The sequence below is a fragment of the Scyliorhinus torazame genome, chromosome 15 (genome assembly GCF_047496885.1).
Source record: "Scyliorhinus torazame isolate Kashiwa2021f chromosome 15, sScyTor2.1, whole genome shotgun sequence".
Classification (NCBI taxonomy): Eukaryota; Metazoa; Chordata; class Chondrichthyes; order Carcharhiniformes; family Scyliorhinidae; genus Scyliorhinus; species Scyliorhinus torazame.
In genome coordinates, this window is record NC_092721.1 from 202,685,038 (window position 1) to 202,711,437 (window position 26,400).

The 26,400-nt window shown below is 49.8% G+C and overlaps 1 protein-coding gene across 3 annotated transcripts in view; it reads right to left on the reverse strand.

Annotated features, from left to right (window-relative positions):
* LOC140392130 (autophagy-related protein 16-like) overlaps positions 1-26,011 on the reverse strand; it is a 210,785-nt gene extending 184,774 nt beyond the window's left edge. For 2 of the 3 annotated variants that reach the window (XM_072477454.1, XM_072477453.1), the window contains exon 1: positions 25,849-26,011. In XM_072477454.1, the coding sequence (XP_072333555.1) occupies positions 25,849-25,954 (106 nt within the window). In that variant the 5' untranslated portion in view covers positions 25,955-26,011. Of the gene's footprint in view, positions 1-25,793 lie in introns of all 3 variants that reach the window. The other variant, XM_072477455.1, reaches the window with a different exon arrangement.
* Between the last annotated feature and the right edge of the window lie 389 nt (positions 26,012-26,400).

Below are 26,400 nucleotides of genomic sequence, written 5' to 3' on the forward strand. Positions count from 1 at the left end.
GCCCCCCAGCAGGGCGGCCGCGGACGGAGTAGCCGCACCCTGACCGGCGGTAGGTGGTTAGTTCCGCGCCGTCATCGGGAACTCGGCCGGTCGGGAGCGCAGGATCGCTGGGCGGGCCTCTGTCAATGGGCCTCCAGCCGGGCGGCGTACTCCGCGATTACGCCGATTCTCGGCTCCCGGAAAATCGCCGGACCGACACCGGGACCTATTTCGGTGTGAAATTGGAATCCCCGACCCACGCCAAACGCGATTTTGCCGCAGGGCTGCGGAGAATCCAGCCCAATGGGTGAGGTTTCCCACATTCCCTCCACTTCCAGTGGGAGTGAGTTCCAAATTCTCCCCACTCCCTGTGGGAGCGAGTCCCACATTCCCCACTCCCTGTGGGAGCGAGTCCCACATCCCCCACTCCCCGTGGGAGCGAGTCCCACATTCCCCACTCCCTGTGGGAGCGAGTCCCACATTCTCCCCACTCCCTGTGGGAGCGAGTCCCACATTCTCCCCACTCCCAGTGGGAGCGAGTCCCACATTCCCCCCACTCCGTGGGAGCGAGTCCCACATTCTCCCCCACTCCCTGTGGGAGCGAGTCCCATATTCACCCCACTCCCTGTTGGGAGCGAGTCCCACATTCTCCCCACTTCCTGTGGGAGCAAGTCCCACATTCTCCCCACTTCCTGTGGGAGCGAGTTCCACATTCTCCCCACTCCCTGTGGGAGCGAGTCCCACATTCTCCCCACTCCCCGTGGGAGCGACTCCCACATTCCCCCCACTCCCAGTGGGAGTGAGTCCCACATTCTCCCCACTCCCCGTGGGAGCGACTCCCACATTCCCCCCACTCCCAGTGGGAGCGAGTCCCACATTCCCCCCACTCCGTGGGAGCGAGTCCCACATTCTCCCCCACTCCCTGTGGGAGCGAGTCCCATATTCACCCCACTCCCTGTTGGGAGCGAGTCCCACATTCTCCCCACTTCCTGTGGGAGCGAGTCCCACATTCTCCCCACTTCCTGTGGGAGCGAGTTCCACATTCTCCCCACTCCCTGTGGGAGCGAGTTCCACATTCCCCCCACTCCCTGTGGGAGTGAGTCCCACATTCTCCCCACTCCCTGTGGGAGCGAGATCCACATTCTCCCCACTCCCTGTGGGAGCGAGTCCCACATTCTCCTCACTCCCCGTGGGAGCGTGTCCCACATTCTCCCCACTCCCTGTTGGAGCGAGTCCCACATTCTCCTCACTCCCTTTGGGAGTGAGTTCCACATTCCCCCCACTCCCTGTGGGAGTGGGTCCCACATTCCCCCCACTCCCTGTGGAAGTGAGTTCCACATTCTCCCCACTCCCAGTGTACACCTCCATCCCACAACAGTGCAAATGTAAACCTTAACTCACTCAGCTCTGCCACTGATCCCAAATCAATACAGAAGGCATTACAGACAGCTTCCACAAAACAAATAACGAGAAACTTTTTTTAAATAAAAAAACATGAACGTTGCAGCAGAGTTCAAAAGTTCTCAGTCCACCACCAGTCCTTTCCTTTTCGCGAAGTGCAGCGCGTCCTCAGGCGACTCAAAATAAAAGTGCTGTTTCGTGTAGGTGACCCAGAGACGGGCCGGATACAACAGTCCGAACTTCACCTTTTTCCTAAAAAGGGTCGACCTGATTTGGTTAAAGCCTGCTCTTCTCCTGGCCACCTCCACACTCAGGTGTTGTCCCACTTACAGCTCCGTGTCCCATTGTAGAATGCGCTCCTTATCCAAGTACCTGTGGAATCTCACCACCATTGCCCTCGGGGGGTCTCCCATTCGTGGCTTCCTCGCGAGTGCTCTGTGAGCTCTGTCCACCTCCAAGGGCCGGGAGAATGCCCCATCCCCCAGCAGCTTCTCAAACATGTCTGCGATGTTTGCCCCAGTGTCCGCTCCATCAGACCCCTCCGGGAGCCCAACGATTCTCAAGTTCTGCCGGCGGGACCTATTCTCTAGATCCTCCACCTTCTCCAGGAGCTTCTTCTGCTGGTCTCTCAGCAGCCCCACCTCCAACTCCACCACAGTTTGATGTTCCTCCTGCTCAGCCAGCGCCTTCTCTACCTTCTAGATCGCCCGATCTTGGGCGTTCAATCTAAGCTCCAGCCGCTCAATTGACTCTTTTATCGGGCCCAAGCTGTCCCGTTTCTGCTTAGCAAAGCCTTCCTGAATAACTTGCATCAGCTGCTCCGTTGACCGCTGGGTCGACAAACCAAAGGTCCGGTCCTCCGCCATGCTGTCCCCTGCTGCATCTTCAGCCCAAGCCTTCTCTGTCTTTCTGTTTCTGCCTTTACGAGCACTTCTAGTCCTTCTCTCCATGCACCAATGTGGGAATTCTGTACACAATTGCCTCTGTCTTCAGTTTTACAGTTCATGTCCGGTAGAAAATCGGGGGAAAAGGTCCAAAGGTCCGACCCGAGCGGGAGCCACCAAATGTGTAACTTACTCCGTCGTAGCCGCCACCGGAAGTCGCAAAACCAGTATTGAGGATGTGAGAGGTGCTACATAAATATAGATACAAGATGGTCACTAATACATTGCATGGGATAAACCCCAAGCTGGATGACGAGGGAGATAGAGATTAGGATGAGACAAACAGAAGGGTGGATGATGCATGTCAGGAAAATTCTTTCAGTGAGAACCAGGGCAAATGTGTTCGGCTCAGAGGGGAAGGGAAGAGGAAAATAAAACTGGTAAAGAGATAGTATGAGGGTAGAATGGCAGTCATAATAATAATAATAATAATAACAACAATAATCGCTTATTGTCACAAGTAGACTTCAATGAAGTTACTGTGAAAAGCCCCTAGTCGCCACATTCCGGCGCCTGTACGGGGTGGCCGGTATGGGAATTGAACCCGCCCTGCTGGCCTTGTTCTGCGTTACAAGCCAGCTGTTTAGCCCACTGTGCTAAACCAGCCTCTAAAAGGAACCCGTAGACTTTTTGCCAACATATAAATAGTCAGTGAGTAGTACGAGGTGGAGTGCATCCCATTAGGGACACAGAGCGTGACATATGACAGAGCCCCAGGGCAAGGTTGGATACTTTGTTCTTTGTCTAGCTGTTTATTAAGGAAAAGGAATCTGATAAAATATCAATAAATACAGAGATTGTGTAGGCGACGGATAAGAGTGAAAATTGAAAGGGAGGAGATCTGCGCAAGTGAAGGAGACACATCCTGAGTGAGACACATCCAGAGTGGGAACTTGGTAATTTGGTGCAGTGAGGTAATTAGTAAAGGTAAGTGGTAAGTCTAATTCTGCTGTTTTTAAGTTAAAAATGCAGTGTGTAGCTTAGTGCCTGATTGGCTGAAGCTGCCCCCACCCTATTTACTGAGAGGCAGTTATCTGTCACTCACCTGAGGACTGTTTAGTGGCACAAAGTTGCACATTGTATTCTTCTCTTTGAAGCTCACGTAGTGTGAGTCACCCTGGTTAGCTGAGGTCTGTATAAAAGACAGACAGAAAGCGCACTCAGTGAGCTCTGCGCAAGTGAAGGAGACACATCCAGAGTGGGAATTTGGTAATTTGGTGCAGTGAGGTAATTCGGTGCAGAGTGGGAGAAGGTGTTTTTTCCTACCATTCTGTTCTCTTTCTTCTGGCCTGTAAATTTTAATCTGCAGGGAGAGAACCAGAGAGCATCTGAGAACCTGGGAAGGTAAGTGATTTTTATTACCTTTTCAAATTGTGTATGTGTGGGGGGGGGGGGGGACTGAAGTGACATCACAGTAAAGCTGTGACCTTATTGGCTGGTTGAGAATCTACACTAAATTAAAAAAATTAAGCATTGTTAAACTAATTAAACATAATTACTCAATTATAATTTAGAGGGGTATCTAAGCCAGAGACTGGAGAGCACTATATTTAGCTTTCATATTTATAGTAGAAATCTAGTGCTAGCAAACATATAGTTAACAGTAACGTTATAAAAAACATTTTAAATATTAATTTACTAATTAATTGACGCAATGTCAGTTAGAGGGGTGCAGTGCTCTGACTGTGAGATGTGGCAGGTCCGGGAGGCTTCCAGCGTCCCGGATGGCTTCATCTGCAGAAAGTGCACCCAACTGGACCTCCTCACAGACCGCATGGTTCGGTTAGAGCAGCAGTTGGATGCACTTAGGAGCATGCAGGTGGCGGAAAGCGTCATAGATCGCAGTTATGTAAATGTGGTCACACCCAAGGTGCAGGCAGAGAAATGGGTGACCACCAGAAAGGGCAGGCAGTCAGTGCAGGAATCCCCTGTGGTTGTCCCCCTCTCGAACAGATATACCCCTTTGGATACTGTCAGGGGGGGGATAGCCTATCAGGGGAAAACAGCAGCAGCCAGAGCAGTGGCACCACGGCTGGCTCTGATGTTCAGAAGGGAGGGTCAAAGCGCAGAAGAGCAATAGTAATAGGGGACTCTATAGTCAGGGGCACAGATAGGTGCTTCTGTGGACGTGAAAGAGACTCCAGGATGGTATGTTGCCTCCCTGGTGCCAGGGTCCAGGATGTCTCCGAAAGGGTAGAGGGAATCCTGAAGGGGGAGGGCAAACAGGCAGAGGTCGTTGTACATATTGGTACTAACGACATAGGCAGGAAGGGGCATGAGGTCCTGCAGCAGGAATTAAGGGAGCTAGGCAGAAAGTTAAAAGACAGGACCTCGAGGGTTGTAATCTCGGGATTACTCCCTGTGCCACGTGCCAGTGAGGCTAGAAATAGGAAGATAGAGCAGCTAAAAACGTGGCTAAACAGCTGGTGTAGGAGAGAGGGTTTCCGTTATCTGGACCACTGGGAGCTCTTCCGGGTCAAGTGTGACCTGTATAAGAAGGACGGGTTGCATCTAAACCGGAGAGGCATAAATATCCTGGCCGCGAGGTTTGCTAGTGTCACACGGGAGGGTTTAAACTAGTATGGCAGGGGGGTGGGCACCAGAGCAATAGGTCAGAAAGTGAAAGCATTGAGGGAGAACTAGGGAATAGGACCAGTATGACTCTGAGGCAGAGCAGACAGGAAGAAGTTGCTGAACACAGCGGGTCTGGTGGCCTGAAGTGCATATGTTTTAATGCAAGAAGTATTACGGGTAAGGCAGATGAACTAAGAGCTTGGATTAGTACTTGGAACTATGATGTTGTTGCCATTACAGAGACCTGGTTGAGGGAAGGACAGGATTGGCAGCTAAACGTTCCAGGATTTAGATGTTTCAGGTGGGATAGAGGGGGATGTAAAAGGGGTGGCGGAGTTGCGCTACTTGTTAGGGAGAATATCACTGCTGTACTATGGGAGGACACCTCAGAGGGCAGTGAGGCTATATGGGGAGAGATCAGGAATAAGAAGGGTGCAGTCACAATGTTGGGGGTTTACTACAGGCCTCCCAACAGCCAGCGGGAGATAGAGGAGCAGATAGGTAGACAGATTTTGGAAACGCGTAAAAACAACAGGGTTGTTGTGATGGGAGACTACAACTTCCCAATATTGACTAGGACTCACTTAGTGCTAGGGGCTTAGAGGGGGCAGAGTTTGTAAGGAGCATCCAGGAGGGCTTCTTAAAACAATATGTAGACAGTCCAACTAGGGAAGGGGTTGTACTGGACCTGGTATTGGGGAATGAGCCTGGCCAGGTGGTAGAAGTTTCAGTAGGGGAGCATTTCGGGAGCAGTGACCACAATTCAGTAAGTTTTAAAGTGCTGGTGGACAAGGATAAGAGTGGTCCGAGAGTGAATGTGCTAAATTGGGGGTAGGCCAATTATAACAATATTGGGTGGGAACTGAAGAACCTAGATTGGGGGCGGATGTTTGAGGGTAAATCAACATCTGACGTGTGGGAGGCTTTCAAATGTCAGTTGAAAGGAATTCAGGGCCGGTATGTTCTTGTGCAGAAGAAGGATTAATACGGCAAATTTCAGGGACCGTGGATAACGAGAGAGAGCGTCGGCCTCGTCAAAAAGAAAAAGGAGGCATTTGTCAGGGCTAGAAGGCTGGGAACAGACGAAGCCTGCGTGGAATATAAAGAAAGTAGGAAGGAACTTAAGCAAGGAGTCAGGAGGGCGAGAAGGAGTCATGAAAAGTGACAAATAGGGTTAAGGAAAGTCCCAAGGCTTTTTACACGTACATAAAAAGCCAGGGAAAGTGGTGACCCACTGAAGGATAGGCAAGGGAATCTATGTGTGGAGCCAGAGGAAATGGGCGAGGTAGTAAATGAATACTTTGCATCAGTATTCACCAAAGAGAAGGAATTGGTGGATGTTGGGTCTGGAGAAGGGGGTGTAGATAGCCTGGGTCACATTGAGGCCCAAAAAGACGAGGTGTTGGGCGTCTTGAAAAATATTAAGGTAGATAAGTCCCCAGGGCCTGATGGGATCTACCCCAGAATACTGAAGGAGGTTAAAGAGGAAATTGCTGAGGCCTTGATAGAAATCTTTGGATCCTCACTGTCTTCAGGTGATGTCCCGGAGGACTGGAGAATAGCCAATGTTGTTCCTTTGTTTAAGAAGGGTATCAAGGATAATCCAGGGAACTACGGGCCAGTGAGCCTTACGTCAGTGGTAGGAAAATTACTGGAGAGAATTCTCCCATTTGGAAGCAAATGGACATATTAGTGAGAGGCAGCATGGTTTTGTGAAGGGGAGGTTGTGACTCACTAACTTGATAAGAGTTTTTCGAAGAGGTCACAAAGACAATTGATGCACGTAGGGCAGTGGATGTTGTCAATATGGACTTCAGTAAGGCCTTTGACAAGGTCCCTCATGGTAGACTAGTACAAAAGGTGAAGTCACATGGGATCAGGGGTGAGCTGCCAAGATGGATACAGAACTGGCTGAGTTATAGAAGGCAGAGAGTAGCAATGGAAGGGTGCTTTTCGAACTGGAGGGCTGTGACTATTGGTGTTCCGCAGGGATCAGTGCTGGGACCTTTGCTCTTTGTAGTATATATAAATGATTTGGAGGAAAATGTAACTGGTCTGATTAGTAAGTTTGCATACGACACAAAGGTTGGTGGAATTGCGGATAGCGATGAGGACTGTCGGAGGATACAGCAGGATTTAGATCGTTTGGAGACTTGGGCGGAGAGATGGCAGATGGAGTTTAATCCGGACAAATGTGAGGTAATGCATTTTGGAAGGTCTAATATAAGTAGGGAATATACAGCGAATGGTAGAACTTTCAAGAGTATTGAAAGTCAGAGAGATCTAGGTGTACAGGTCCACAGGTCACTGAAAGGGGCAACACAGGTGGAGAAGGTAGTCAAGAAGGCATACGGCATGCTTGCCTTCATTGGCTGGGGCATTGAGTATAAGAGTTGGCAAGTCATGTTGCAGCTGTATAGAACCTTAGTTAGAACACACTTTGAGTATAGTGTTCAATTCTGGTTGCCACACTACCAGAAGGATGTGGAGGCTTTAGAGAGGGTGCAGAAGAGATTTACCAGAATGTTGCCTGGTATGGAGGGTATTAGCTATGAGGAGCGGTTGACTAAACTCGGTTTGTTCTCACTGGAACGACGGAGGTTGAGGGGCGACCTGATAGAGGTCTACAAAATTATGAGGGGCATAGACAGAGTGGATAGTCAGAGGCTTTTCCCCAGGGTAGAGGGGTCAATTACTAGGGGGCACAGGTTTAAGGTGAGAGGGGCAACGTTTAGAGGAGATGTACAAGGCAGGTTTTTTACGCAGAGGTGGGTGCCTGGAACTCGCTACCGGAGGTGGTGGTGGAAGCAGGGACGATAGTGACATTTAAGGGGCATCTTGACAAATACATGAATAGGATGGGAATAGAGGGGTACGGACCCAGGAAGTGTAGAAGATTTTAGTTTAGTCGGGCAGCATGGTCGGCACGGGCTTGGAGGGCCGAAGGGCCTGTTCCTGTGCTGTACATTTCTTTGTTCTTGTTCTTTGTACTTGAATGGTTGGCTCTGCTTTGGGTAGATAGGTCACCTGGTCCAGATGGTTGGAGGGAAACATAAAAAAATAGGAGCAGGAGGAAGCCATTCGGCCCTTCAAGCCTGTTCCGCCGTTCATTATGATCATGGCTGATCATCAATCTCTATGTCATATTCCCATTTTCTCCGCATACCCCTTGATGACATTAAAATGGAAAAATTATCTATCTTTCTTGAATACATTCAGTGGCTTGGCCTCCACAGCCTTCTGTAGCACAGAATTGCACAGGTTCACGACCCTTTGTTAAGAAATATTTCCTCATCCGCGGTTTCAAGTTTCCTCACCCCAGCATACTCCTGGCAAATTTCCAAGCGACGAAAATAAGTTGGATGAACTTAATGCTCGACTTACCTCTCAGAGGGAAGTTGAGAGACTGCTGTGTGCTCGGTTTCACAGAGACATGGCTCACCCCCGCCTCACCGCACTGTGCCATACAACCGGACAGCTTTGGAAGCCTTGGCAAGTGTCCAGAGGAGGTTCACAAGAATGATCCCTGGAATGAACAGCTTGTCGTATGAGGAACGGTTTAGGACTCTGGGTCTGTACTCGGAATTTAGAAGGATGAGAGGGGATCTTATTGAAACTTACAGGATACTGCGAGACCTGGATAGAGTGGACGTGGAGAGGATGTTTCCACTTGTAGGAAAAATTAGGACCAGAGGACACCATTTCAGATTAAAGGGACGATCCTTTAAAACAGAGATGAGGATGAATTTCTTCAGCCAGAGGGTGGTGAATCTGTGGAACTCTTTGCTGCAGAAGGCTGTGGAGGCCAATTCACTGAGTGTCTTTAAGACAGAGATAGATCGGTTCTTGATTAATAAGGGGATCAGGGGTTATGGGGAGAAGGCAGGAGAATGGGGATGAGAAAAATATCAGCCATGATTGAATGGCGGAGCAGACTTGATGGGCCGAGTGGCCTAATTCTGCTCCTATGTCTTCTCAATACATCGAATGGACCGCACGGCGTCATCGGACAAAGCAAAGGATGGAGGGGTTTGCCTCCTCATCAGCTCCTCCTGGTGCTTGGATGTGACGACCCTGGCGAACTACTGCTCCCCAGACCTGGAATACCTGACCGTGAAGTGCCGCCCGTTCTACCTCCCACGGGAGTTCACGTCTGTCATCATCACGGCGGTGTACATCCCACCCCAGGCAGAAGTGAAGAAAGCGATTGATGAATTGGACACTGCTATAAATAACAGTGAAATAGAACAACCGGAGGCCTTGTTCATCATGGCCGGGGAGTTCAACCAGGCCAACCTCAAATGACTGCCAAAATTCCTCCAGCACATCTCCTGTCCACCAGGGGCCCCAACATCCTTCACCTCTGCTACACAAATATCAAGGCGCCTACCGATCCACCCCACCCCCACCACCACAAGATGGTGCTCCTTTTCCCAGCAGACAATCAGAAACTTAAGCGGGAGAATCCGTTTAAGAAAGTCACGCAGTGCTGGTCTGAGGCAATGGACGAGCTCCTAATTGACTGCTCGGAGTCAGTGGACTGGTCCATATTTAAGAACTCAGTGTCCAACCGACGCGAATATACCACCACCGTCACAGACTTCATCAGCAAGTGTGTAGAAGACTGCGTGCCACAGAAGGTAGTACGTACGTTCCCCAACCGGAAACCATGGCTCAATCGCGAGATTGACTCCCTACTGAAGGACAGATCTGAGCCGTTCAAGATAGGCGACCCTGACCTGCACAAGAAATCCAGGTACGACCTCTGCAAAGCCAACAGGGACACCAAGAGACAATACCCAGACTAAGCTCGGGTCACAGACCAACGTCACGGACTCTCTTTGGTTGTGGCAAAGCTTAAACAACAGAACGGGCTACAAAGCGAAGCGGAGTCGAATCACTGGCAGCAGCGCACCCCTCCCCAATGAACGCAATGCATTCTCTGCTCAGTTTCAGCAGGAAACCAACAATCTGTTGCCAGCTGCCCCAGCAGCCCCGGACACACCCACACCCACCGTCACAGCCTCCGAAGTCAGATCGGCCTTCTTGAACGTGAACCCTCGGAAAGCGGCAGGTCCTGACGGAGTCCCTGGTCATGCACGGACCAGCTGGCGGGTGTGTTCACAGACATCTTCAACCTCTCCCTACTCCGTTCTGAGGTTCCCACCTGCTTCAAGCAGACCACCATCATACCGGTGCCAAAGAAGAACCAGGCGACGTGCCTCAACGGCCGACCGGTGGCCCTGACGTCTATTATTATGAAGTACTTCGAGAGGTTGTTTATGAGACACATCAACTCCATACTACCAGAATGCCTTGGCCCACTGCAATTCGCGTACTGCCACAACCGGTCCACAGCAGACGCCATCTCCCTGGCCCTACACTCATCCCTGGAGTAGCTCAACAACAAGGACTCCTACATAAAACTGCTATTCACCGACTACAGCTCCGCCTTTAACACCATAATCCCAGCCAAGCTCATATCAAAGCTCCAAAACCTAGGACTTGGCTCCTCCCTCTTTCCTCGACTTTCTGACCCATAGACCACAGTCAGTGAGAATGAACAACAACACCTCCTCCACAATAGTCCTCAATACCGGGCCTCACAAGGCTGCATACCTGGTCCCCTACGTTACTTCCTGTACACACATGACTATATGACAAGATTTGGCTCCAACTCCATCTACAAGTTTGCTGATGACACGACGGTAGTGGGTCGAATCTCAAATAATGATGAGTCAGAATACAGGAGAGAGATAGAGAACCTAGTGGAGTGGTGTAACAACAACAATCTCTCCCTCAACAAAACTAAAGAGCTGGTCATTGACTTCAGGAAACAAAGTACCGTACACACCCCTGTCAGCATCAACGGGGCCGAGGTGGAGATGGTTAGCAGCTTCAAATTTCTAGGGGTACACGTCACCAAAAATCTGTCCTGGGCCACCCACATCGACGCTACCACCAAGAATGCACAACAGCGCCTATATGGCCAACACAGTGGCAAAGTGGTTCGCATGGTTGCTTCACAGCGCCAGGGTCCCAGGTTCAATTCCCGGCTTGGGTCACTGTCTGTGCGGAGTCTGCACGTTCTCCCCGTGTCGGCGTGGGTTTCCTCCGGGCGCTCCGGTTTCCTCCCACAAGTCCCGAAAGATGTGTTGTTAGGTGAATTGGACATTCTGAATTCTCCCTCTGTGTACGCGAACAGGCGCCGAAGTGTGGCGACAAGGGGATTTTCACAGTAACTTCATTTCAGTGTTAATGTAAGCCTATGTGTGGCACGAATAAAGGTTATTATTACATCCTCAGGAAACTAAGGAAATTCAACATGTCCACATTGACTCTTATCAAATTTTACACAGAATTTTAACCACAGAAAGCATCCTATCTGGCTGCATCACAGCCTGGTGTGGCAACTGCTCGGCCCAAGACCGCAAGAAACTTCAAGAGTCGTGAACATCGCCCAGTCCATCACACAAACCTGCCTCCCATCCAGACTCCATCTACACCTCCTGCTGCCTGGGGAAAGCGGGCAGTATAATCAAAGACCCCCCCGGCTTACTCACTCTTCCAACCTCTTCCATCGGGCAGGAGATACAAAAGTCTGAGAACACGTACGAACAGGCTCAAAAACAGCTTCTTCCCCGCTGTTACCAGACTCCTGAACGACCCTCTTATGGACTGACCTGATTAATACTACACTCCTATATGCTTCACCCAATGCCGGTGTCTATGAATTTACATTGTGTGTGAAGCCCATCTCTCTCCATAGCTAACACTCTCCAGTCCAGGCAACATTCTCAGATACTGAAGCAGTCCCTGTCCAAATGCAGCAAGCCCTGGACAATATCCGGGCTCGGGCTGACAAGTGGCAAGTTACATTCGCGCCACACAAGTGCCAGGCAATGACCATCTCCTACAAGAGTGGATCTAACCATCGCCTTTGACATTCAATGACATTATCATCGCTGAATCCCCCACAATCAACATCCTGGGGGTTACCATTGATCAGAAACTGAACTGGACCGTCATATTAATACTGTGGCTACCAGGTCAGGTCAAAGGTTATGATTCCTGCGGCGAGTAACTCACCCCCTGACTCCGCAAAGTCTGTCCACCATCTACAAGGCACAAGTCAGGAGTGTGATGGAATACTCTCCACTTGCCTGGATGAGTGCAGCTCCAACAACACTCAAGAAGCTCGACACCATCCAGGACAAAGCAGCCCGCTTGATTGCTCCTCCTTCCACACACATTCAAACTCCCTACCAAAGGTAGGGGAGTCTAAAACTAGAGGGCATAGATTTAAGGTAAGAGGAAAGGGCAACTGTTTTCATAGAATTTACAGTGCAGAAGGAGGCCATTCAGCCCATCGAGTCTGCACAGGCCCATGGAAAGAGCACCCCATCTAAGCCCACACCTCCATCCTATCCCCGTAACTCAGTAACCTCATCTAACCTTTTTTGGACATTAAGGGGCAATTTACCATGGCCAATCCACCTAATCTGCACATCTTTGGACTGTGGGAGGAAACCGGAGCGCCCGGAGGAAACCCACGCAGACACGGGGAGAACGTGCAGACTCCGCACAGACAGTGACCCATGATACCAAGTTAGGTGGGATGGTGAATTGTGACGAGGATGCAGGTATCCTACAGCATGATCTGGACAGGTTGGGCGGGTGGGCAAACCAATGGCAGATGCAGTATAATTTGGATAAATGTGAGGTTATTCACTTTGGAAGCAAAAACAGGAAGGCAAATTACTACCTGAATGGTTGTAAATTGGGAGAGGGGAGTGTGCAGCGGGACTTGGGTGTCCTTGTGCTCCAGTCGCTGAAGGTAAGCAAGGTGCAGCAGGCGGTAAAGAAGGTATGTTGGCCTCCATTGCAAGAGGTTTTGAGTATAGAAGCAGGGATGTGTTGCTGCAATTATACAGGGCCTTGGTGAGGCCACACCTGGAGTATTGTGGGCAGTTTTGGCTCCTTCTCTGAGGAAGGATGTTCTTGCTCTCGAGGGAGTGCAGCGAAGGTTTACTAGATGGATTCCAGGGGTGGCGGGACTGTCATACGAGGAGAGATTGACGAGGTTGGGATTGTTCTCGCTGGAGTTCAGAAGAATGAGGGGGGATCTCATAGAGACTTAGAAAATTCTAACAGGGCTAGACAGGGTAGATGCAGGGAAGATGTTACCAATGATGGGTGTGTCCAGAACCACTGCATAACCACTTCCTTACCTTGCAGGTCAGCTGTTCGGGAGAGAGAGGGAGCCAGGACCTTGGAAACAGCGCGGGAGTTTCAAAAAGCGCGGGAGCTGCGAGGCAGAGGGGACAGTTTAAAAGGGCGCGCTGTGGGTGAGGTAAGTACTGCATAACCACTTCCTTACCTTGCAGGTCAGCTGTTCGGGAGAGAGAGGGAGCCAGGACCTTGGAAACAGCGCGGGAGTTTCAAAAAGCGCGGGAGCTGCGAGGCAGAGGGGACAGTTTAAAAGGGCGCGCTGTGGGTGAGGTAAGTACTGCATAACCACTTCCTTACCTTGCAGGTCAGCTGTTCGGGAGAGAGAGGGAGCCAGGACCTTGGAAACAGCGCGGGAGTTTCAAAAAGCGCGGGAGCTGCGAGGCAGAGGGGACAGTTTAAAAGGGCGCGCTGTGGGTGAGGTAAGTACTGATTAACCACTTCCTTACCTTGCAGGTCAGCTGTTCGGGAGAGAGAGGGAGCCAGGACCTTGGAAACAGCGCGGGAGTTTCAAAAAGCGCGGGAGCTGCGAGGCAGAGGGGACAGTTTAAAGGGGCGCGCTGTGGGTGAGGTAAGTACTGCATAACCACTTCCTTACCTTGCAGGTCAGCTGTTCGGGAGAGAGAGGGAGCCAGGACCTTGGAAACAGCGCGGGAGTTTCAAAAAGCGCGGGAGCTGCGAGGCAGAGGGGACAGTTTAAAAGGGCGCGCTGTGGGTGAGGTAAGTACTGCATAACCACTTCCTTACCTTGCAGGTCAGCTGTTCGGGAGAGAGAGGGAGCCAGGACCTTGGAAACAGCGCGGGAGTTTCAAAAAGCGCGGGAGCTGCGAGGCAGAGGGGACAGTTTAAAAGGGCGCGCTGTGGGTGAGGTAAGTACTGCATAACCACTTCCTTACCTTGCAGGTCAGCTGTTCGGGAGAGAGAGGGAGCCAGGACCTTGGAAACAGCGCGGGAGTTTCAAAAAGCGCGGGAGCTGCGAGGCAGAGGGGACAGTTTAAAAGGGCGCGCTGTGGGTGAGGTAAGTACTGATTAACCACTTCCTTACCTTGCAGGTCAGCTGTTTGGGAGAGAGATCAGTTTTGGGAGCAGGCCTATTGGCTGACTGTAAATCAGGAAGGATACAAAGGGTGTGGCTGAAGTGCCTTTAGAAACGGAGTGCTGAAGGCAAACAGAGTGTATCTGAGTTTGGGTAAGGCCGAGTGAGGGTAAGAGGGGAGTGACAAAAAAAAAAAAAAAAAAAAAAAAATCAAGTTAATTAAGTAAAGTAATTAACTAGTTAAGGGAATTTGGTGCTCACCTGAAGGAGGTGCAGAGAAGCAGACCTGTGAGGGAGTCTCTGGAGCAACTACATCACAGCCAGCAGGTAAGTGTTTGGCTTGTAACTGGTAAGTGATTTCTCTCTCTTTGACTTTCTCCTAGCTGTGTAGTGTAGTTCAAATTTAACTTCAGGTTTAAGTCATGGCAGGAGAGCTCAGACCCGTGTCATGCTCCTCTTGTGAGATGTGGCAAGTCAGGGACCCTTCTGGTGTCCCTGACTCCTTCATCTGCAAGAAGTGTGTCCAACTGCAGCTCCTGTTAGACCGCTTGACGGCTCTGGAGCTGCGGATGGACTCACTTTGGAGCATCCGCGATGCTGAGGAAGTTGTGGAAAGCACATTCAGTGAGTTGGTCACACCGCAGATTAAAATTACTGAGGCAGATAGGGAAAGGGTGACCAACAGACAGAGGAAGAGTAGGAAGGCAGTGCAGGGATCCCCTGCGGTCATCTCCCTCCAAAACAGATTTACCGTTTTGGAAACTGTTGGGGGAGATGGCTCACCAGGGGAAGGTGGCAGCAGCCAGGTTCATGGCACCGTGGCTGGCTCTGCTGCACAGAAGGGCGGGAAAAAGAGTGGCAGAGCTATAGTGATAGGGGATTCAATCGTAAGGGGAATAGACAGGCGTTTCTGCGGACGCAAACGAGAATCCAGGTTGGTATGTTGCCTCCCTGGTGCAAGGGTCAAGGATGTCTCGGAGCGGCTGCAGGGCATTCTGGAGGGGGAGGGTGAACAGCCAGCTGTCGTGGTGCATATAGGCACCAACGATATAGGTAAAAAACGGGATGAGGTCCTACAAGCTGAATTTAGGGAGTTAGGAGTTAAACTAAAAAGTAGGACCTCAAAGGTAGTAATCTCAGGATTGCTACCAGTGCCACGTGATAGTCAGAGTAGGAATGACAGGATAGCTAGGATGAATACGTGGCTTGAGAGATGGTGCAAGAGGGAGGGTTTCAAATTCCTGGGACATTGGGACCGATTCTGGGGGAGGTGGGACCTGTACAAATCGGACGGTCTGCATCTGGGTGGGACCGGAACCAATGTTCTCGGGGGGGTGTTTGCTAGTGCAGTTGGGGAGGGTTTAAACTAATGTGCCAGGGGGATGGGAACCGATGTAGGAAGTCAGTGGGGACAGAAACAAAAGGCAGGAAGGGAGAGTGTGTAAAGCATGACCAGAGAAAGCAGGGCAGAGAGCAAGGAAGGTCGACATTAAACTGCATTTATTTCAATGCAAGGGGCCTGACGGGCAAAGCGGATGAACTCAGGGCATGGACGGGCACATGGGACTGGGATATTATAGCTATGACTGAAACATGGCTAAGGGAGGGGCAGGACTGGCAGCTCAATGTTCCGGGCTACAGATGCTATAGAAAGGATAGAACAGGAGGTAAGAGAGGAGGGGGAGTGGCGTTTTTGATTAGGGAGAACATCACGGCAGTACTTAGAGGGGATATATCCGAGGGTTCGCCCACTGAGTCTATATGGGTGGAACTGAAAAATAAGAAGGGAGAGATCACCTTGGTAGGACTGTACTACAGGCCCCCAAATAGTCAGCGGGAAATTGAGGAGCAAATATGTAAGGAGATTACAGATAGCTGCAAGAATAATAGGGTGGTAGTAGTAGGGGACTTTAACTTTCCCAACATTGACTGGGACAGTCATAGCATTAGGGGCTTGGATGGAGGGAAATTTGTTGAGTGTATTCAGGAGGAATTTCTCATTCAGTATGTGGATGGACCGACTAGAGAGGGGGCAAAACTTGACCTCGTCTTGGGAAATAAGGAAGGGCAAGTGATAGAAGTGCTAGTGAGGGATCACTTTGGGACAAGTGACCATAATTCCATTAGTTTTAAGATAGCTATGGAGAATGATAGGTCTGGCCCAAGAGTTAAAATTCTTAATTGGGGCAAGGCCAATTTTGATGGTATCAGACAGGAACTTGCAGAGGTAGATTGGGGGAGACTGTTGGCAGGCAAAGGGACGGCTGGTAAATGGGAGGCTTTTAAAAATGTGTTAACCAGGGTGCAGGGTAAGCACATTCCCTTTAGAGTGAAGGGCAAGGCTGGTAGAAGTAGGGAACCCTGGATGACTCGAGATATTGAGACTCTGGTCAAAAAGAAGAAGGAGGCATATGACGTACATAAGCAACTGGGATCAAGTAGATCCCTTGAAGAGTATAGAGATTGTCGAAATAGAGTTAAGAGGGAAATCAGGAGGGCAAAAAGGGGACATGAAATTGCTTTGGCAAATAATGCAAGGGAGAATCCAAAGAGATTCTACAGATACATAAAGGGGAAAAGAGTAACTAGGGACAGAGTAGGGCCTCTTAAGGATCAACAAGGGCATTTATGTGCAGAGCCACAAGAGTTGGGTGAGATCCTGAATGAATATTTCTCATCGGTATTCACGGTGGAGAAAGGCATGGATGTTAGGAAACTAAGGGAAATAAATAGTGATGTCTTGAGAAGTGTGCATATTACAGAGGAGGAGGTGCTGGAAGTCTTAAAGCGCATCAAGGTAGATAAATCCCCGGGACCTGATGAAATGTATCCCAGGATGTTGTGGGAGGCTAGGGAGGAAATTGCGGGTCCCCTAACCGAGATATTTGAATCATCGGCAGCCACAGGTGAGGTGCCTGAAGATTGTAGAGTGGCGAATGTTGTGCCCTTGTTTAAGAAGGGCAGCAGGGAAAAGCCTGGGAACTACAGACCGGTGAGCCTAACGTCTGTAGTAGGTAAGTTGCTAGAAGGTATTCTGAGAGACAGGATCTACAAGCATTTAGAGAGGCAAGGACTGATTCGGGGCAGTCAGCATGGCTTTGTGCGTGGAAAATCATGTCTCACAAATTTGATTGAGTTTTTTGAGGGAGTGACCAAGAAGGTAGATGAGGGTAGTGCAGTAGACGTTGTCTACATGGACTTTAGCAAAGCCTTTGACAAGGTACCGCATGGTAGGTTGTTGCAGAAGGTTAAAGCTCACGGGATCCAGGGTGAGGTTGCCAATTGGATTCAAAATTGGCTGGACGACAGAAGGCAGAGGGTGGTTGTAGAGGGTTGTTTTTCAAACTGGAGGCCTGTGACCAGTGGTGTGCCTCAGGGATCGGTGCTGGGTCCACTGTTATTTGTGATTTATATTAATGATTTGGATGAGAATTTAGGAGGCATGGTTAGTAAGTTTGCAGATGACACCAAGATTGGTGGCACAGTGGATAGTGAAGAAGGTTATCTAGGATTGCAACGGGATCTTGATCAATTAGGCCAGTGGGCCGACGAATGGCAGATGGAGTTTAATTTAGATAAATGTGAGGTGATGCATTTTGGCAGATCGAATCAGGCCAGGACCTACTCAGTTAATGGTATGGCGTTGGGGAGAGTTATAGAACAAAGAGATCTAGGAGTACAGGTTCATAGCTCCTTGAAGGTGGAGTCGCAGGTGGACAGGGTGGTGAAGAAGGCATTCGGCATGCTTGGTTTCATTGGTCAGAACATTGAATATAGGAGTTGGGACGTCTTGTTGAAGTTGTACAAGACATTGGTACGGCCACACTTGGAATACTGTGTGCAGTTCTGGTCACCCTATTATAGAAAGGATATTATTAAACTAGAAAGAGTGCAGAAAAGATTTACTAGGATGTTGCTGGGACTTGATGGTTTGAGTTATAAGGAGAGGCTGGATAGACTGGGACTTTTTTCCCTGGAGCGTAGGAGGCTTAGGGGTGATCTTATAGAGGTCTATAAAATAATGAGGGGCATAGATAAGGTAGATAGTCAACATCTTTTCCCAAAGGTAGGGGAGTCTAAAACTAGAGGGCATAGGTTTAAGGTGAGAGGGGAGAGATTCAGAAGGGCCCAGAGGGGCAATTTCTTCACTCAGAGGGTAGTGAGTGTCTGGAATGGGCTGCCAGAGGTAGTAGTAGAAGCGGGTACAATTGTGTCTTTCAAAAAGCATTTAGATGGTTACATGGGTAAGATGGGTATAGAGGGTTATGGGCCAAGTGCGGGCAACTGGGACTAGCTTAATGGTAAAAAACTGGGCGGCATGGACTGGTTGGGCCGAAGGGCCTGTTTCCATGCTGTAAACTTCTATGATTCTATGATTCTAACCAGGGGTCACAGCCTGAGGATTCAGAGTAAACCATTTCGGACAGAGATAAGGAGACATTTCTTCACACAAAGAGTAGTGAGCCTGTGGAAATCATTACCACAGTAAGTAGTTGATGCTAAAACTTTGAATATCTTCAAGAGGCAGCCGGATATAGCACTTGGAGAGAATGGGATCAAAGGCTATGGGGAGAAAGCAGGAATAGGCTATTGAGTTGGATGATCAGCCATGATCGTGATGAATGGCGGAGTAGGCTCGAAGGGCCAAAAGGCCTCCTCATTCTCCTATCTTCTATTTATCTGTGTATATGTATCTATGCATTACAGCTTGGTATGGCAACTGCTCGGCCCAAGATCGCTGCAAAGTGTGGTGAACTCAGCCCAACGCATCACACAAGCTTGCCATCCTCCCATTGATTCTGTCTACATCTCCCGCCGCCTCAGGAAGGCAGACAGCATTATCAGAGACCCCTCCCACCCAGGCATTGCCTTCTTCCAGACCATTCCATCAGGCAGAAGGTACAGAAGTCTGAAGACTCGCACATCCAGACATAGGAACAGCTTTTTCCCCGCAGCTACTGGACTCCTCAACGACTCCTCCTCGGACTGATCTGTTCCCTGTAAGAACACTATTCACAACGCCCTATGCTGCTCTTCTTTGTACTTGTTCCGCACTGTAACCAATCACTATTTGTTGATGCACCACTGTCGATGTACTCTGTCGATTATTCTTGTGTCTACTATGTACGTACTGTGTACGTTCCCTTGGCCACAGAAAAATACTTTTCACTGTACTTCGGTACATGTGACAATAAATATCAATCAATCCTACATTCATGTCCCAATAAATTTGTAACGGGCCCGAACACTGATCCCTGTGAGCGAGGGAATGGACGGGGCTCTATAAGTGGAATTTAACGAAGTTGGTGGAGGAGGCCAGGGAGGATCTTAAGAGGTGGGATACACTGCATGTAACGTTGGCGGGGAGGGTCCAAGTGATGAAAATTAATATTCCGCCGAGGTTCTTGTTTATCTTTCAGGCTCTCCCGATCTTCATACCAAAGGTCTTTATTTGGAAAGTGGGCACGATCATCTCGGACTTTGTATGGGTGGGGAAGGTGCCGAGGGTGGGGAAGGTGCCGAGGGTGGGAGGACCCTGCTACAGAGGCAGAGCCAGCAGGGGGGTGTTGGCGTTGCCGAACTTGCTTCATTATTATTGGGCAGCGAATATGGACAAGCTGTGGCGGTGGTGGGAAGGAGAAGGGGTAGAGTGGGTTAGGATGGAGGAGGAATATTGTAAAGGGTCTAGTTTGAGGGCTATGGTGACGGCAGCGTTGCCAATGGCTCCGAGTAGGTATTCAGGGAGCCCGGTGGTGCAGTCCATGGTGAAGATATGGAATCAGTTGAGGAGGCATTTTAGGGTGGAAGGGATGGCGTCGCTAACGCCGCTGTGCGAGAATCATGAGTTTGAGCTTGGGGGGGGGGGGGGAATGGACAGCGTATACAGGAGGTGGAGGGAAGTGGGGCTGGTCAAGGTGAGGGATCTGTATTTGGAGGAAGGGTTCGCCAGTCTGGAGGAGCTAAGGAGAGGGTGGCGCTGCCGAGGGGGAGTGAGTTCAGGTGTCTGCAGGTTAGGGACTTTGCGCGAAAGGTCTGGAAGGGGTTCCCTAGGTTGCGGGGATACACCCTGCTGGAGCGACTGCTGCTTCCGGATGTGGAAGGGGAGGGAAGAATTAGGGATACATACAGGTGGCTGGGGGAGCAGGGAGGCGAGCGAGTGGTGAAGATCAAGGAGAAATAGGAAGCGGGTTGGGAGGGGAGATCAATTGGGGAGTATGGAGTGAGGGACTGCGTGGGGTAAACGGGACCTCCTCCTGTGCAAGGCTGAGCCTGATACAGTTTAAGGTGGTGCACAGGGTGCATATGACTCGGGCGAGAATGAGTGGGTTCTTTCAGGGGGTAACAGATGAGTGTGAGAGGTGTGGGCGGGGGCCAGCGAATCATGCGCACATGTTTTGGGGGTTGCGCAAACTTGGGAAGATTGTGGACGGGAGTGTTCGTGGTCTTAGCCAGGATAGTGGAGGAGGGAGTGGACCCGGACCCTTTGTTGGCGATATTTGGGGTCTCAGAGAAGCCGGAGCTCATGGAGAGGAGGAAGGCCGATGTCGTGGCCTTCGCCTCTCTGATTGCATGGCGGCGGATTTTACTGGAGTGGCGGTCGGCATCGCCACCGGGGGTAGCAGCATGGTTGGGTGACCTGTATGACTTCCTGCGGTTAGAGAAGATAAAGTATGAGTTAAGGGGCTCAGCGGGGGAGTTTGAGAAAAGGTGGGGGATGTTTGTGACCGTGATTGAGGAGCCGTTCGTCGCGGGGGGGGGGAGATGAAAATAGGGAAAAATCTGTAGACTGTATAGTTGATTGTTGGGAAGTATGTCTCCCGGGGTGTTTATTTGCTGTAACCCGTTTTGATACATGTTTGTAACAAAATACTTTAAAAAAACAAACACTGATCCCTGCGGGGACCCCAATAGACACAGGCTTTCAGTCAGAGAAACACCCCTCGACCATCACCCTCTGCTTCCTGCCACTCAGCCAATTCTGGATCCAATTTGCAAAATTTCCTCGGATCCCACGGGCTCTTACCTTCGCGATCAGTCTCCTATGTGGGACCTTATCGAAATCGTTGCTGAGTTCCAAGTAGACTACGTCAAATGCATTTCCCTCATCTACACACCTGGTCACCTCTTTGAAAGATTCAATCAAGTTGGCCAGACATGACCTCCCCTTAACAAAACCATGCTGCCTGGCCTTTATTAATCCCGGCCTCTCCAAATGCAGATTGATTCTGTCTCTCAAAACTGCTTCCAATAGTTTCCCCACCACTGTGGTTAGACTGAGTGGCCTGTAGTTTCCTGGTTTAGCTGTTCCTCCCTTCTTGAATAATGGCACCACATTGGCGACCCTCCAGTCCTCCCATCCTCGCCTGTGGCCAGAGAGGAATAAAAATTATTTCCTCCTCACTCAACGACCTGGGGTACATTTCATCTGGCCCTGGAGATTTGTCTACTTTTAAGCCTACCAGACCACTCAGATCCTCCTCTCTGTCTGTTAATCTCTTTAATTTTATTCCAGTCCATCTCCCTGATTTCTACACCCACACTGTACCTCTCACGAGTGAATACCGACACAAAGTATTCATTTAGAGCCCTACCTACATCCTCCGGCTCCACACACACATTGCCATTGTGGTCCTGAATGGGTCCTACTCTTTCCCTCGGTATCCTATACCCTTAATGTACTTGTAAAACTTTTCCTTTATTTTACCTGCCAGTATCCCTTCATGTCCCTTTTTGCTCTCCTGGTTTCCTTTTTAAGTTCCCTCTTCCACATTCTATACACCTCTATGGCTTCTGCTGTTCTGAGCCCTCGATATCTGCCATAAACCTCCCTTTTTTTCCTTATCCAATGTTGTAGGTCGCTCGATATACTGGACTAACTGGGTTCACTGGATTTGTTGGCTCCACTCATTCTCCTCATTGGAACATGTTGGCTGCAGAAAGATTGAGACAGTTTAGGAGAGTGGTCCAAGAAATGGCTGATGAAATTCAACGTGGGCAAGTGCGAGGTCTTGCACTTTGGAAAAAAGAATAGAGGCATGGCATGAGTTATGCTGCAATTGTATAGGGTGTTAGTGAGGCCACACCTGGAATATTGTGTTCAGTTTTGGTCTCCTTACCTGAGAAAGGACATATTGGCACTGGAGGGAGTGCAGAGGAGATTCACGAGGTTAATCCCAGAGCTGAAGGGGTTGGATTACGAGGAGAGGTTGAGTAGACTGGGACAGTACTCGTTGGAATTTAGAAGGATGAGGGGGGATCTTATTGAAACATATAAAATTATGAAGGGAATAGATAGGATAGATGCGGGCAGGTTGTTTCCACTGGCGGGTGAAAGCAGAACTAGGGGGCATAGCCTCAAAATAAGGGGAAGTAGATTTAGGACCGAGTTTAGGAGGAACTTCTTCACCCAAAGGGTTGTGAATCTCTAGAATTCCTTGCCCAGTGAAGCAGTTGAGGCTCCTTCTTTAAACGTTTTTAAGAAAAAGATAGATACCTTTCTAAAGAATGAAGGGATTCGGGGATATGGTGTACAGGCCGGAGAGTGGAGCTGAGTCCACAAAGATCAGCCATGATCTCATTAAATGGCAGAGCAGGCTCGAGGGGCTACTCCTGTTCCTAATTCTTATGTTCTTATGACTATTTTCTAAACGGTGACAAAATTCATAATGCTGAAGTGCAAAGGGACGTGGGAGTCCTAGTCCAGGATTCTCTAAAGGTAAACTTGCAGGTTGAGTCCGTAATTAAGAAAGCAAATGCAATGTTGTCATTTATCTCAAGAGGCTTGGAATATAAAAGCAGGGATGTACTTCTGAAGCTTTATAAAGCTTTAGTTAGGCCCCATTTAGAATACTGTGAGCAATTTTGGGCCCCACATCTCAGGAAGGACATACTGGCTCTGGAGCGGGTCCAGCGGAGATTCACACGGATGATCCCAGGAATGGTAGGCCTAACATATGATGAACGTCTGAGGATCCTGGGATTATATTCATTGGAGTTTAGGAAGTTGAGGGGAGATCTAATAGAAACTTACAAGATAATGTATGGCTTAGATAGGGTGGACGTAGGGAAGTTGTTTCCATTAGCAGGGGAGACTAGGTCCCAGGGGCACAGCCTTAGAATAAAAGGGAGTCAGTTTAGAACAGAGATGAGGAGAAATTTCTTCAGCCAGAGAGTGGTGGGTCTGTGGAATTCATTGCCACAGAGGGCGGTGGAGGCCGGGACGTTGAGCGTCTTTAAGACAGAAGTTGATAAATTCTTGATTTCTCGAGGAATTAAGGGCTATGGAGAGAGAGCGGGTAAATGGAGTTGAAATCAGCCATGATTGAATGGTGGAGAGGACTCGATGGGCCGAATGGCCTTACTTCCGCTCCTATGTCTTATGGCCCTGTACTCTCCCTATTACCATCTTAAATGCGTCCCACTGCCCTGTCACAGATTTACCTAAAGGTGTCTGCTCCCAGTCCACTCTTGCCAAATCCAATCTGATCTTAATGGCTCAAATGGAGGGCCAACCATCACCTGCTGGCGCAACTGGAAATGGACATTAAATTCCAGCCTTGCCAGTGATACCCTCATTTCACTTTTAAAAATCACGTGAAAACTGTTTGACCTCGAATCTGCCTGAAGTGAATGATGGGACATACCTGCTTACTCTGACAGGTTCCAATCTTCCCACCCCCAAACCAAAAGCAGGAATGTTGCTCCGGGCAACCTCTATCTCGTTCAAATCGTCCCGGTGAGCCAATGTAACCGACAAATCCTCGGTGCAGAAAATAAAACCAACGCTCCTTGCAACAACAATTGGACATGTGGGTTCGGAAACGTTTCAGACAGCTCGACATTCACAGAAATGCATTGCCGCCAATCACAGCATTGTGACCAAGGTCGGGAGCTTCCTGTGTGGATGATCACAGATAGAGGCCTGTGGCTCATAAAACCCTGGCCCAGCCTGGTTCTGGAAGCAGCCCTGAGGTTTAGTACTGCCCAATTTTCAATAACATTGCTCGTCCAAGCCAAACACAAACTTTTGCCTTGCTGCAGACTGTGCAGTATAAAATGGCCCATTGCTCAGAATCATTTTTTGTGCTTTGGGAAGCCATAGGAAGACTTGCATTTCTATAGCGCCTTTCACATCCTGAGAACAGCACTTTACAGGCAATGAAGTGCCACTAACAAAGAACAATACAGCACAGGATTAGGTTCTTCGGCCCTCCAAGCCTGTCCTGGTCATGATACCACCCTTGGCCAAAACCCTAAAGAACAAAGAACAATACTTTCTAATATGACAGCCAATTTTCACACAGGAAGCTCCCATTTACTGAAAATGAAATGAAAATCGTTTATTGTCACAAGTAGGCTTCAAATGAAGTTACTGTGAAAAGCCCCTAGTCGCCACATTCCGGCGCCTGTTCGGGGAGGCTGGTACGGGAATTGAACCGTGCTGCTGGCCTGCCTTGGTCTGTTTTCAAAGCCAGCGATTTAGCCCTGTGCTAAACAGCTAATGCAATGGTGACCAGAAAATCTGGTTTGGGATGTTGTTTGGGGGATAAATATTTTGAGATTCAGACTGTCACTCACTGAGACACAGCAGACGAGACAGGGGGAGTATGAAATGAAAATGAAATGAAAATCGCTTATTGTCACAAGTAGGCTTCAAATGAAGTTACTGTGAAAAGCCCCTAGTCGCCACATTCCGGCGCCTGTTCGGGGAGGCTGGTACGGGAATCGAATCGTGCTGCTGGCCTGCCTTGGTCTGCTTTCAAAGCCAGCGATTTAGCGCTGTGCTAAACAGCCCCTTTAGTATGCGTCACTAAAATCGCAGAAAAATACTGCGGGTGCTAGAGATCGTAAATAAAAACAGAAAACGCTGGGAAAGAAACTCAGCAGGTCTGACAGCTTCTGTGGAGAGAGAAACAGAGTTGACGTTTTTGAGTTCAATATCCTGGAGGGGACAAATTAGGCTCGAAATGTTAACTCTTGTGTTTCCCTCGTCGCCGCTGCTGCCAGAGGTGCTGGGCGGGATTCTCCGTCCCAGTTTGCGACGCGGCGCTCCCACGCCGTCGGAAAACCCGCGGGTGAAAGTGCGCTTTTGGCGAAGTGGAGGATCCCCGCTGACGGAGAATCCCGCATGGGCTGAGGTTTCCCCAGCGTTTTCTGATTTTATAGGGAGACCATCTCACCAGCTCCCTCCCCTTGGCTGGGTCAAAATCCTGAAAATCCCTCCCTCCGAGGGTTCCCAAATCCAGATGGATTGCAGAGGTTCAAGAAGGCAGCTCCCCGCCCCCCCCCCCCCCCCCCGGCTCTTCTCACGGGCAAATAGGGAGGGACAAGCAATGCTGGCCCTGGCCCAGGCCACAGCCCGACGCGAGAGAGAGAGAAAAACAACCCTGCCAACCACCAACATTGAGACTTGAGAGCAACAAACATGATGAGGAATCAAAGGAGTTGCTTGGCATTGTTTAGCAACCACGCCTTCTGGCCGGACCACAAAGAATTTTTGGGGGGGGGGGGAGGGGAAGAGATTCTGGGGCCAGCAGCCTGAGATTAAAATAAAGCACTTTAACAATCGCAAATACATCCCCAGGCTGGCGTTAACATCGCCACCGAAGCTGCCAGGGTGTCGGTTGCACCTTAAATGAAGGAAGCTTTGAGGGTCCAGCTGGACAAGACTAAAGGTCTGCTCACAGGAGAGGATGAGAGCCTCGAAGTGCAGTTTCTGGTGCCGATCGCGGTGTTGGAGCTGGCGAATGATGTGTCTCCTCCACTTGGTGTCTGACCTGGGAGCCGCCATGGCTGAAAGTGACAAGAGAAACTGGCAACACGGCAAATTGTTACAGTGCGGCTGACGTCACCGCGCCAGGGAGGGAATCCCCGATCAGCAACAACCTGGGAAAGACCCACGAAAGGGGCATCTCTCCCTGCTCAAGAAAAGGCGTCCCAGATCGATAGGTGTATGTAAACACTTTAAACATGTCACATACTGGGTGCATACCATGCACAGGCCCCAGGGGGAATAGGAGGGACTCAGATTGGGATGTACCAAATCTTAAAATCCACCCACCCAGCGGGCAGAATGGTTCGTCTTCACTTGCGGTCGGAAATCGAAAGTTAGATGAGTTTTGACCCTTGCCATTCTTTGTAAAGCTCATTCACCACCCCCGCCACCCACCCACATCCCCTGTTCCAATGACACCTGTCCGCTTAGGTGCAGTGAGGACATCAGAGATAGGGGGAACA